The 12,994-nt window shown below is 37.9% G+C and overlaps 1 protein-coding gene across 1 annotated transcript in view; it reads right to left on the bottom strand.

Moving 5' to 3' along the window:
• SPCS2 (signal peptidase complex subunit 2) overlaps window positions 1-12,994 on the bottom strand; it is a 28,436-nt gene that overhangs the window by 12,323 nt on the left and 3,119 nt on the right. Inside the window, exon 2 of the mRNA XM_054661558.2 lies at window positions 222-305. Within this exon, the coding sequence (XP_054517533.1) occupies window positions 222-305 (84 nt within the window). The remainder of the gene's footprint in view (window positions 1-221; window positions 306-12,994) is intronic.

The raw sequence follows: 12,994 nt of genomic DNA, 5'->3' as shown, positions 1-12,994 counted from the left end.
CACAACGTGCAGGTTTGTTACATATGTATACATGTGCCATGTTGGTGATATTTCAACACACTTCCTCTGACTTTTTCTGTGAGAAATTTTAGAAACTGCTTTCTGACTCAATTTCTAACACTGAAAACTAAGGTCACTCCAAGTTACAAAAGGAAAAGATTTCCCAGGAGAGATGGCCATCAGCTGTATAGATACTAACCAACCCCTCCTCAAGAAAGTACCTTTTTGGCAGAATCATCCAAAGAGTTTTTCACAGCTGATCCATCCCACTTGTCAATTTTTACAGGCTTATCATCTATCTTCCACTGTAAAACAAACAAAAAAGTTGTGCATCAAGAAACCTGGCCTCTTACTGAAAGTAAAATGAACCACTTTTTAAGAGCATCCCTCATGCACATATAATATTTACTCTTTGTCTTCTGATGTTGCAGAACTAAAATACAAAACAGGCTATTCTGGGCACACTCCTATGGGGTAGCCCTGCAAGCAGCAGTTAAAAACAAACAAAAAAGACCAAACAATTAAAAATCAGGTTGAAAGAGACTAGGTCACTAGAGTCAGGTGGTACTCATGTGATGCTGATGTTGCCAGTCTCCATGCAGAGAATATAAAAACAACCCCAGAACCAGAAAACGTATATGGGCTGCACAGACTGTAAGTGTAAACTTGTATATCCCACCTTCATTTTACCGAAATGTGAGTACAGAAAATTACTCTATTTGTTCATTCTTTCTTTCTGTGACCACAAAACTCAGAAAATACAGATACATGAATTTACAGATACTAACAAAATGGGGAGGATCTCCTTTAATATCACTTTGTCAGCTAACAACTTTTATTATTTTACCAGCATGTCTTAACTTTAAGATAGCAATTCCAGGATAGCCTGTTGGAAACAACACTACATTTTAAATTACAAACCAAGTCCCAGACTCAGTCCCAACACGAGTTGAGTGGACAAACTCTACTTCTATTTCCCTTATCTATAGAGGTTTAGAAAGTTTCCCAAACACTGCTATTCAGAGGCAAATAATTCTCTCACTGCTCATGTAGAAGTTCAAAATGTTACAGCACCTACGAATGCCAATTTAGCACCCTGAATTCAACTTCCCACTTCCAGGAATGTTTCTATAACTGAATACATGTGAAATGATATACAAGGGTACTCACTGCAGCATTGTCTGTAATAGTGAAAAGCTGGAGGTAACTCGAGTGCTCATTTACAAGGGGATTGGTTAAACAAACTAAGGTACATCCAGATATCTTATCAGGGTAGAGAAATACGGGGAGGAGTAAGATTACTCTATGTGTGCCTTTAAAATGTTTTAACCATGTGAATATATTACATAGTAAAAAATTTTCTCAAATGCAAGTATTTAAGTAAATATAGCTTAAGAGGAACAGGGTGCTACAAATAATCTGATAAACCTGTTTTTTGTAGACCATTAATGGCCAACTCTTAATTTTTTAGATCAAGTGAACAAATATTGTATTCCATAAAAATTACAAACCAGCAAGCAATCCAACGTTCATCTGGATTTAGAATGGATTATTTTACTGAAAGACAGAGAATGTCATATTTATCTTTCGGATTGAGCACAAGTACAAAGATAATGCCTATAAGAAATAAAGAGATGGCAGTGGTGAGTACCTGCCATCCCAGATACTTGGGAGGCTGAGGTGGCAGAACAGCTTGAGCCCAGGAGTTCGAGTCCAGCCTGGGCAATATAGTGAGAGCTTGTCTCTGAAAATAAATAAATAAATAAATAAATAAATAAACAATAAAAAATAAAATAAGAGATGGGATAAAAATAATTGTAAAGATTTTAAACAACTACAGAAATACAATTCATCAACCTTGATTTTTTTTTTAACTGTGATTCTATATATTATTACACAAAAGAGAAAACCTGTTCTGTGAAGTTTGTTGGAAGAAATAACATGAGCTAAAAATAGCCATACTTAAAGTGATTAAAAGTCAATCAAGTTTTTTTTCCCCTTGGTGCCCTGTAAAAGCAAAAATTTTTCTTTGAGAAAATTACTCATGGCAGCATACTGCACTATTGACTGCCATAGACTGCCAGCCTACAAATCAAACACGACATCTAATTTTAAAGATACAAACTGAACCAAAAAGAAATTAGCAGGTTTTCTAGCTAGATAGCTCATTTACACTGTCAAGTAAATCCCTCTTTGAAGACATGCAAAAGAACCAACTTGTAGAGCCAAATCCACCATAGCATTTGAATTATTTGTGAAATAAAGTCAGAATAAAGTCATTTAAAAATTATGGGTCATTCAAAAACAGGAAAATCATATTCTCAGACACCTAGCCACACTTCACTGCCTGCATTGCATCACAGAAAAGAAACTTGCCTTTAAAAGTCAGAGGATAATGTCTTAACCAATTTGGGAGAATAAAATGCAGAAGCAGCCATTACAATGTATTGAAATAGCCTCAGCTCTAACTTCACTGCCTGGTACCTAGAAGCAATCTTCAGTAAGTGGAAAAGAAACATTTCCAATGAATTACATGAAATCACAAGAAAGGTTATAATTTGACTTTACGGCAACACAGCCCATTTCGAAGCAAGTAATGTCTCTACTACAGTATGGAGAACCATCTGGAAAAAGGGGAGTTGCTATTAGGTGCTTCTTTTTCTGATTATTACTTCTCATCATGCTCCAAAACTGCTCATCAACTAAAATGTATGCTGCTCCTCATGTTCTCTCTACTGCTAATTCGGGTATTTTAAAAGCTATCTTTTTTTTTTTTTGCCTCATTTTTGTCTTCCTCAACACTAATTGCAAATTGCTTTCCTTTTGTAATAATAAAAAGAGAAAGCAAAAATTAGTTTCTTTTATGTGGGACCTCACGGGATAAATTAAAAAGAAGGGCAGTGTGCAGAAATAAGTGAACCTGGGTCCAAGACTGCCATCTTTAGCAAGGCTTGTTTGCAAGGTTGGCCCTTGGCTGGTATCTGACAAGCTGGCTGATAAAACAAATCCCTACACTGATATAAATACATTCCCTCAGTGATAAGAATGGCTCACTGTGCCTCAACTGTTTGTATAAATGATGTGATTTATGTTGAACACCTTTCCTTCTGGAAATCTAGAAAAAGTTCTTTATGTTGCCAGTATCTAAAATTTCAAGATGATATCCCTTACACAGGTCAATTTTCACCCACTGTAAAACTGCTATTGCCACTCGTCTTTTTATTGCAGCACTAATCAGACCCTCAATCCAGAAACCAATGTCCTTCAGATTAGAAAACTAGAGTTCAAAGATGTTAAGTGCCATACAAATAGTAAATGACAGGCCAACAAAATTCTTTAGGGCTAAATTACAAATACATGGCTCATTATAAAACTGTCTCTTCTTCAGTGATATAAACTTATTTTTATTTGCCTTAATCCCTGAACTCAATCCCAAAGCAGATTGTGGCCTTATTCTTAAAGGTGTACTGTACTTCAAATCACAAGCTGATTGGTTCTGGCCAGGTGCAGTGGCTCACACCTATAATCCCAGCACTTTGGGAGGCTGAGGCAGATGGATCGTTTGAGGTTAGGAGTCCAAGACCAGCCTGGCCAACATTGTGAAACCCCGTCTCTACTAAAAGTACAAAACTTAGCCAGGCTAAGTAATCCCAGCTACTTGGGAGGCTGAGGCAAGAGATCACTTGAATCCAGGAGGCAGAGGTTGCAGTGAGCCGAGATGGTGCCATTGCACTCTAGCCTGGGTGAACAGAGGAAGACTCCATCTCAAAAAACAAACAAACAACAACAACAACAAAAAACAAGCTGACTGGATTTAGACTAAATACAAATGTATGTAGGCAAATGCTTTTTTTCCTTACCCAATAAGGTGAATCCTTATTATCCAAGGGAGAATGGAGTCAGGCTACTTTATTTTAATCCTCACTTTTCCACTTAATACTGGAAGGCACTGGGCAAATAATTTAACCTCTCTAAAGCCTTATTAGTTTGCTAAATTGTAAAATTAAGATGGTGAAAGTATCTATTTCACAGGTTGGTATGAGAAGTAAATAGTGTAATTATAAAACATAGCACAGTGCACAGTGCCTGGTACCTAGCAAGTACTTCATAAAAATTAGCTATTGCTGTTGCTATTAATGATATAAAACTATATAATACACTGCATCATGGTTACCTCACTGTATGTATTGTCTCCCTCACTGGGTCACAGGGACTATACACTTTTGTATTCTCAGAGCCTGGAACACAATATACTCTCAATAGCTTTTTTTTTTTTTTTTAATGTCTAAATCCTTATAAAGAAAAAAAGGGAAGAAAAAGATCTCTAAAATGTTACTCTCCAGTTTAAATTTAGCAAATGTAAACATGGTCAAAATGATCTCACTTGGTTCTTATTCACAGAATTTCTTTAAGGGATGGAGGGCAGACAGAAGGTATAATCATAGCTACCATTTCCTGAATGCCTAACATGTGCTACGGATGTGCTAAGTATTTTATATACACTATCTCACTTAATTTCCACAATAACTCTACAAGGTAAGAACAGTTAAAATCCTCCTTTTACAGATAACACTAAGGGTTTAAAAAACCTGCCAAAGGTGAAAGGAAGAAAGTGGTAAAGCCAGGACTCAAAACCCATGCTCTCTCATTATTCTACACTGCTTTCCCATGAAGTGCAAGGAAAGGAATTATTAGCCATCAAAAACACAAAAGAACAGGAAACAAAGAGATCCCTGAAGTGACAGCTATACATTGTATCTTGATTCCTAACAAGCTCTAGTAATAACATTTTAAAAACCTAAAAAAAAAAAAAAGATGTTAATCTTGAATAGGACCACAAAACTCACAGGGTATCAAAAATGTTGAACCTCCCCCTCCAATGTAAAACCAACTGCAATTTGGCTGAAAACAGAGCTCAAAAAGTACTATTTTAAAGAAATTACTCCCCTACACCACCCACTGAAGAGATAAAGACAACTTTTTTTTGAGACAGAGTCTTACTCTGTTACCCAGGCTGAGCGCAGTAGCGCGATCTCAGCTCACTGTAACCTCCGCCTCCTGGGTTCAAGCAATTCTCATGCCTCAGCCTCCCGAGTAGCTGGGATTACAGACAAGTGTCATCACAGTCAGCTAATTTTTGTATTTTTTAATAGAGATGGGGTTTCACCATGTTGGCCAGGCTAGTCTCGAACTCCTGGCCTCAAGTGATCCACGTACCTCCCAAAATGCCACCACACCCGGCCAAGATAAAGACAACTTTTATCAGACTAACACACCTGATGCCAGAGATGGCTGGCTAACCAGTTCAAAGAAAACAGGCATTTGATAGCTTTAATAGAACATTATGAAGAATCATTTCAGTTACGTTTCTCCACTGCACATTTGAATAATAAAAAATTCTACAAAGACACTTCACTGAAGGTATGGCATCGGGAACTCCATAAGTGCTTAGGAAGGATATTAAACACAACTCAGGTCTGAAGGATATGTAGTCAGTACAGGAAGGCATTTTCCAAATTAACTCATTTGAGGGAATACAGCCTTCTGTTCCCATGCGTCTCACCACACTTAAAGGGATAGGGTGGGATCAAAAAAAGAGACAAAATAAGCCAGGCACAGTGGCACATGTTTATAACTTCAGCACTTTGGGAGGCCAAGGTGGAAGAATCGCTTGAGTTCAGGAGTCTGAGATCAGCCTGGGCAACATAGCAAGACTCCTCCGTATCTACAAAAAAATGTAATTTAAAAAATTAGCCAGGTGTGCTGGTGCCCACCTAAAGTCCCAGCTACTTGGGAGACAGAGGCAGGAGGATGGCTTGAGCTCAGGAGGTGTAGCCTGCAGTGAGCCGTGATTGTGCCACTGCACTCGAGCCTGGACAATAGAGTGAGACTCCATCTCAAAAAACAAAAGGACAAAATCCTTGGTCATTAGGATATGTCCAGCAAAACAAAATTGTTTTGAGTATGACACATGAACACCTTCAATTATCTTATTTTAATCACAGTGAAAACAGAAGTTATGCAGTGATATAAAAGACCTGAGTGGATTGCTTCATAAAGTTCCCTGGCTTGATAATAAGACTCAAAGGATTCCTCAATTCACACTGGAGAGATGAAGAATTACCAGGGGTGAGAGTGGTGTCAATGGTGACCCTGTTCTGATTTAGACAGAACTGAGCATGGCTTTAAGAAAAATAAACTTTTTCTCTCCTTTATCCCAGTTTAGAAAGTAGACAGAAGCTGCAAAGGGGGAAAGTAGTAGGAGATGAGGCATCCGAGAGAAACCATTTCCTAGTTATTAGGCTAAAGAACTTGAACTTTATTCTGAAGCAGGCAATGGAGAGTATTTTAAGCATGGGAATAACAATCAAATTTACGTGTTTTTTTTTAAGTCATTTTAGTGGCAACCTGGCAGATGATGTGGAGGGGAGTAACACTGGACATAGAGATGCAGATGGGGCCTGATGTTAAGTGCAGAGCCTCAATGCTCAACAGAGCAGCAGTAGGGGGACTGAAAGGGAGTATTCTGAGGTAGAATTGGCAGGACTTAGTAACAGACTAGTTATAAGGAACATGAAAGAGAAGAGACAGAGATGACCACCTACTAGAATTAGGGCTTGGATGACTTGTCGGAGCCATCATGTCATTTTCCAAGAAGAAGAATACAGGAGGAAAAAGGATAAATACCCATTTGTATATGTGGAGTTCTAAACTAAAATAAGGAGATGATAAAAACTGATGGCAAACTCAGAAGCTGAGATTACAATTTCAGTTGGAAATATATAGTGCCTATATCCCCCCCCGACACACATATTTAGCAAGAAAGGAAAATGTTCAGTTTGGGGAGAAAATGATGTCTATCTTAAGAATGTGCACTGTCATCTAATTTAGATCCCAATTCAGCAAAAACATGGTATCTCAAAGAGATTATGCTCTTAGCAACACACTGAATCTTCAATTTCAATCTATTTTTTATAAAAATGGCCAAGATACACTGCAAAGAAAATTACTAGCTTAACAGTGCTTATTACTGACTGCATTCATCACTGGAGTTAGAAGTTAGGAAATTACCATGTGTTAATTAAATTATGAGCACACACATTAGTGACAACCCCAGAGAAACTGATTCTTAGGTTTTACACTGCCTTCTCTACTCCACCACAAACTGCATTTAGCAGTGACGGGGCTGCTTCTACATCAACCCAGCCCATGAATAGAGAAGCCTACATGACTGCAGCTCTTTGAGGGCCAGATCACTGGATCCATGACTTAAACATCCCACCACTGAACCCAGTAAGTGTGAGATCTAAGGCTGAAAAGAGCTTAAAGTTAAAACAACTTGATTCAGCATATTAATCAGTAATGCTCCAACAACGAAGTATTTTTTTCTACCAGCAAACTGAAATGTAGTCAACAATCCTTTCACTACTAGCAACTAACATCTTCTAAAGTCTGACTGAATTGTTGGCATAATCATCCAGTATGAATTTCTTACCTTTGCAATGGGTAGACAAGAAATCAGATATACAAAAAAAATGGTCTTTGCAATTTAGTTAAGGAAAATCCTATACTTACAATGAATTATAAACTATGCTAAGTGCTAAATGGTAAGAAGTAGACATAGAGGGGCAAGGGCACACTACAAGTTCAAGGATCTGCAAAAAAGATTTTGGATAAAATGTTACCTATTACCTCAGGGATATCAATCTGCAGCAAAGCTGACTGGGGAGGGTTGGAAGAGAGAGGGATGCTGCCAAGGAAGACCTGAATTAAGGCACAAAGACTAGCTAGGAATGTACTACACATTGATACAGATGTGCGATGAGTCCTTATTCTAGAAAGGTGGCAGATCACGTGCTCCATTTAAGAATTACATGCAATCAGTTCTGAAAAATGCAGCTGAGTGCAAATTCTGGGAGAGGACCATACAGCCGTTTCATCTGAAATTCATCTCCTACTGCCTGGAAAAATATTAACTGTTATATGACTTTTCTGGGTTTCTTTTTCTTTTTAAGGAAATTGCCAAGCCTCTCAATAGCAATTCATTCCAGTGTTGGACATTCTTTTAAAAGAAAAAAATAATATTTTTAAACACAACCTTTTTGGCAATTACACTCTTTATTTTCTTTAAATTAATATTGAATGGCTGCTTGCTATGTGCCAAGCACTGTTCTAGCCACTAGGGATATAGTCATAAACAAGACAAATTCTGCACTCAAAGAGCTTCTTCTTGTATGGAAGATAAAAAGTAAACAAATACGCATATAATTCCAGGCTGTAAAAAAGATTATACAGAAAAATGCAATAGAGTTTTTAAAAAGACTAAAAAATAGTGAGGGAAAATAGTTAACATCTGAGCAGAGTTGAATAAAGGAGTAACCCATGAGAAAATCTGGAGTGTCCCAGTGAAAACAGTACACCAAAATCCCCCAAGCTTAACGTGTTTGAGGAACAGCAGAAAAGCCAGGGTTTCCAGAGTATAATGACTCAAGTAGAAACTGACAGATGAGGATGACAGAAACAAGCAGGATCAAGAACATGTAGGGGCTATAAAATAGGCCACAATTAGGGATTTGGAGTTTAGCTAACTGAGATGGGAAGTTACTGGAGAGATTTCAGCAAGAGAGTGAGTGATCTATGTTTTAAAACATCAGTCTGGCTGCTGTGTGGAGAACAAAATGTAACGGAGCCAAGCACAGAAGCTGGAAGACCAGTTGAAAGGGCTACTACAGCTCTCTAGGTAGGAGTGGTCAGATTCTGGATGTACAGCCAGGAAAATACGACAATGAGATGGCTGTGGAGAACAAAGCAAAGAGAAGAATCAAGGGTAACTCTCAGGTTTTTGTTTGAATAAATTAGATGAATGGAGGTATCTACCTGAAATGAAGAAGACTGGGAGAGAAGCACTTTGAGGGGTAAGCGGAAATCAAGAGATTGGCTCTGGCTATTGATGCCTGATACACGTTTTAGACATTTAAGTGGAGATGACAAGTAGGCAGTTGGACAGAAAAGTCTGGGACTTATAGGAAAGGTCCAGGTTGAGAATATAAATGTAGAAGTCAGCAACTTCTACATGTTATTTAAGTCATGACATTGGGTATCACCTTGGGATGAGGGTAGACAGAGGAGAGGGCCAGGGGTAATAAGCTCATAAGCTCAGGGACTGGCAATATTTACACAGGTCAGGAAGAAGACCAAAGAACAATGAAGACAACAAAGACTAGTTGACGTAGGAGGAAAGCTGGGGGCAAGTGGTGTCCTAGAAGCCAAGTAAAGAAAGTATTTCAAGAAAAAAGAAGTGATCAATAAGTCAAATGCTACTGAAAGGCTAAGTAATATAAAAAACTACTATTGAAATTTGATAAGATGGAGATCAGAGCAGAGAAATGGTGCTAGCAACAGCTGAAAAAGGTACCTGGGCAGGCATATATATATATATATATATATATATATATTCTTTTAATTAGTAATTAAAGTAATAGTATTAATCAGTGTCTGTGATACCACTGTGTTACATGACATATAGTTTAAAGAAATAATAATTTGAAACTTTAAGGGTTACTCCATGAAAGACAAAAATAAGTTTCTAAAATTGCGATATAGTTCACACACTATAAAATTCACTATTTAAAAATAATGCCAATTCAGTGGTTTTTAGTATACTCACAAGGTTATGCAACCATCACCACTATCTAATTCTAGAATATATGCATACCCTCAAAAAGAAACTCCATACCCATTAGCAGTCACATCTTATTCCTGTCCCCTATCCCCTGGCAGCCAACAATCTACTTTCTGTCTCTATGGATATACAAATGCAGTCATACTATATATGGCCTTTTGTGATTGGTTTCTTTCACTTAGCGCATTTTCAGGATTCATCCATATTGTAGTATGTATCAATACTTTATTCTAACGGTCAAATTATATTCCGTTGTATAGATATATCACATTGCATTTATCCATTCATCAGCTGACAGACTGTTTCTACCTTTAGGCCATTATGATAACTGTTATGAACATTTGTGTGCCAAGTTTTCCTGTGGACACAGATTTTCAGTTCTCTTGGGTATACACCTAGGAGTGGAATTGTTGGGTCATATGGTTAACTTTACGTTGAATTTTCTGAGGAACTGTCAAACTGTTTCCAAGAGTGCCACCACATTTTACATCCCTGTTAGCGATATATGAAGATTCTGATTTCTCCGTATTCTCACCAAAACAGGTTATTTTCCTTTTTTTCCCCCTTTATTATAGCAATCTTAGTGGACGTGAAGTGGTTTCTCATTGTGGTTTTACTTTGCATTTCTCTAATGACTGAGGATGTTGCGCATCTTTCCATGTGCTATGGGCCATTCGTACGTCTTCTATGGAGAAATGTCTATTTACATCTTTTGCCCTTTTAAAAACTAGGTTGCTGTCTTTTTATTACTGAGTTGTAAAATTCTTTATATAGTCTAGATGCTAGACCCTTATCAGATATATGATTTGAAAATGTTTTCTCTCATTCTGTAGATTGTCTTTTTTCACTTTCTTGATAGTGGCCTTTGACACACACATACTTTTTATTTTGAGGAAATAAAAAATAATGAGTTTTGAGACGCTAATAAAGATCAGTTTGCAACAGTATTAAAAGGCCAGCACCTTGTTTCATTAAACACACACACACAATTATAGTAATGTTATAAAACCGTTCATCTTCTTTGTCAGAGCTAGGTAACAGGGCACAAGCATATCACCTGGAAGTCTGACAAGCTAAGATATCTTCCAGTAGAGTAAAAGAGGAGATACCTAAGGACATATGGTTGGTGGGTGACAAAGCCAAGGCCACAGCCTAGGTCTTCCACCTCACAACAGATGCTCATCCCACTACTACGTTAGCTAGCACATTAGATAGCACAAGGCACACTCTGGTATGGGAAGCAATGTGCTGAGTAAAGAAAGAGCACTGGATTAAGCACTGGGGGAGCCAGGTTCTGTAAGTGTTACTAATTCACTGTGTGGTCTTGGGCAAGTTGCTTTGCTTGTGTCCTTGTCTACAAAATGAGGCTGAAGTATCACATGAGTTTCAGGATCTCTTCATTATAAACATTTTAAAGAAACCACTATTAAGCAGAATAGCTTTTAAAAACAAAACAAAAACCTTAAAATGTCAGAACCAGAAGAGACTTTAAAAAATCATTTAAGCCAGTAGTTCTCAACCTGGAGGTAACTGTTAAAATGCAGAGGTAATAGAGACATGTGAAGAAAAATGCAGATATTCAGGCCTAAAAAAAGTCCAAAAATCTGTTAATTTTAACTAATTCTCAAAGGAGTCTGATGTAAACAGATTAAAGCTGTGCTTTAAGATCAGGCTGACAGGCCAGCCAGGAGACAGAAATCCAGGTATAAGGCTAAAAGGGTCTAGATAATAGCTTCTGGAAAGCATGGTTTAACACCACATATCAACTTTAATAGCCAAAACAAATTAAGCAAGCAGCTTTTCTTTATAAGTGCCAGGCAGAAGAAAATGCTTTGATGTATTTGGGGCAAAATAACATACTGCAATGATCTAAGTCAAGTTATTCTGTGATGGAGGTGGAAAGATTATATTTGCATACTTATTTTTAAGATCAGGAAACAAGAATTGCTGTGTTCTTAAAGTCAGTTTCATAAGAGTAGAAATTCACATCTGCTTAGGGAAAACTAGGAGCATATTTGCATCTCTTTATTACACTTCTTTATGGCAAGTGAAACTACAGCTGCAGAAATAAAATAAAAACCCTCCCCGCCCAAATCAAGACACATCAAATTAAATAAATTATATTAGGCTGGGTGTGGTGGCGCACGCTTGTAAACCCCGCACTTTGGGAGGCCGAGGCCGTTGGATCACCTGAGGTCAGGAGTTCGAGACCAGCCTGGCCAACATGGTGAAACCCTGTCTCCACTAAATATACAAAAATTAGCCGGGTATGGAGGCACATGCCTGTAATCCTAGCTACTCGGGAGACTGAGGCAGGAGAACTGTTTGAACCTGGGAGGCGGGGGTTGCAGTGAGTGGAGATTGCGACAAATCGAGACTCTGTCTCAAAAAAAAAAAAAAAATTATATTAAAGGTAATAGCTTCTCATTCCCACACAGCAAAAGCCTCTCTATTCATTCAGATCCTGCTCCACTGAGAATAACATTTTTTTCCCCAAGTTCTCTCCCACAGTACCCTCAGTCTTCAAACAATTAGAGGCACCATCCTCTAAAGCTGTTTCTGAAGACTGAGGTGGCAGATCTCAAGTTTTTTCTCTGCGAAATTCAATGCTAAAAGTACTTATCTTGTGTTGATCACTATAGAGAAGCACTCACAGGAAAACGGGCAAATACAAATTGGTGAAATAATACAAGATAGTATGTCATATTAAGTGACAGCTTAATTCCCATGTGCAGTGTAAGTGCTAGAGGAATTCAGGGAGGGAACAGTTCAATGTAAGGCTGAAACTAAGTTTTCCAAGAAAAGGCACTCAAGCAGCTCTTGACTATTCTCTTCTGTCCCTCACTTATTGGTTAAATCTTCCAAGCACTCTTTTGTGAGACCTTTTATCTATTTCTGCTACTCATGTTGGGGTTCTCATCACCTTGTCATTCTATTTTTACCACAGACAGCCCTTTACAAAGAACATTTACTTCTAGTAGATTCCAAAGGACAGGGAACAGAGCTGGGTGCGGTGGCTCATGCCTGTAATTCCAGTACTTTGGGAGGCTGAGGTGGGCAGATCACTTGAGGCCAGGAGTTCACGATTAGTCTGGGCAACACAGTGAGACCTTGTCTCTACCAAAAATAAAAATAAAAATAAAATAAAAAGGGCAGAGGAAACCAAACTAAAAAACCCAAAGAACATTTACCAGCACTATACAATTTGATCCTTACAACAAGCCTATAATATGTATGAATGTCCACAATATTTACATAAGGAAATTTAAATTCAGTAATATCACACAACTTATCCAAGGTCATGTGGCTTTT

This window comes from Pan troglodytes, chromosome 9, assembly GCF_028858775.2.
Source record: "Pan troglodytes isolate AG18354 chromosome 9, NHGRI_mPanTro3-v2.0_pri, whole genome shotgun sequence".
NCBI classification, from domain to species: domain Eukaryota; kingdom Metazoa; phylum Chordata; class Mammalia; order Primates; family Hominidae; genus Pan; species Pan troglodytes.
This window is presented reverse-complemented; position numbering and strand designations above follow the sequence as displayed.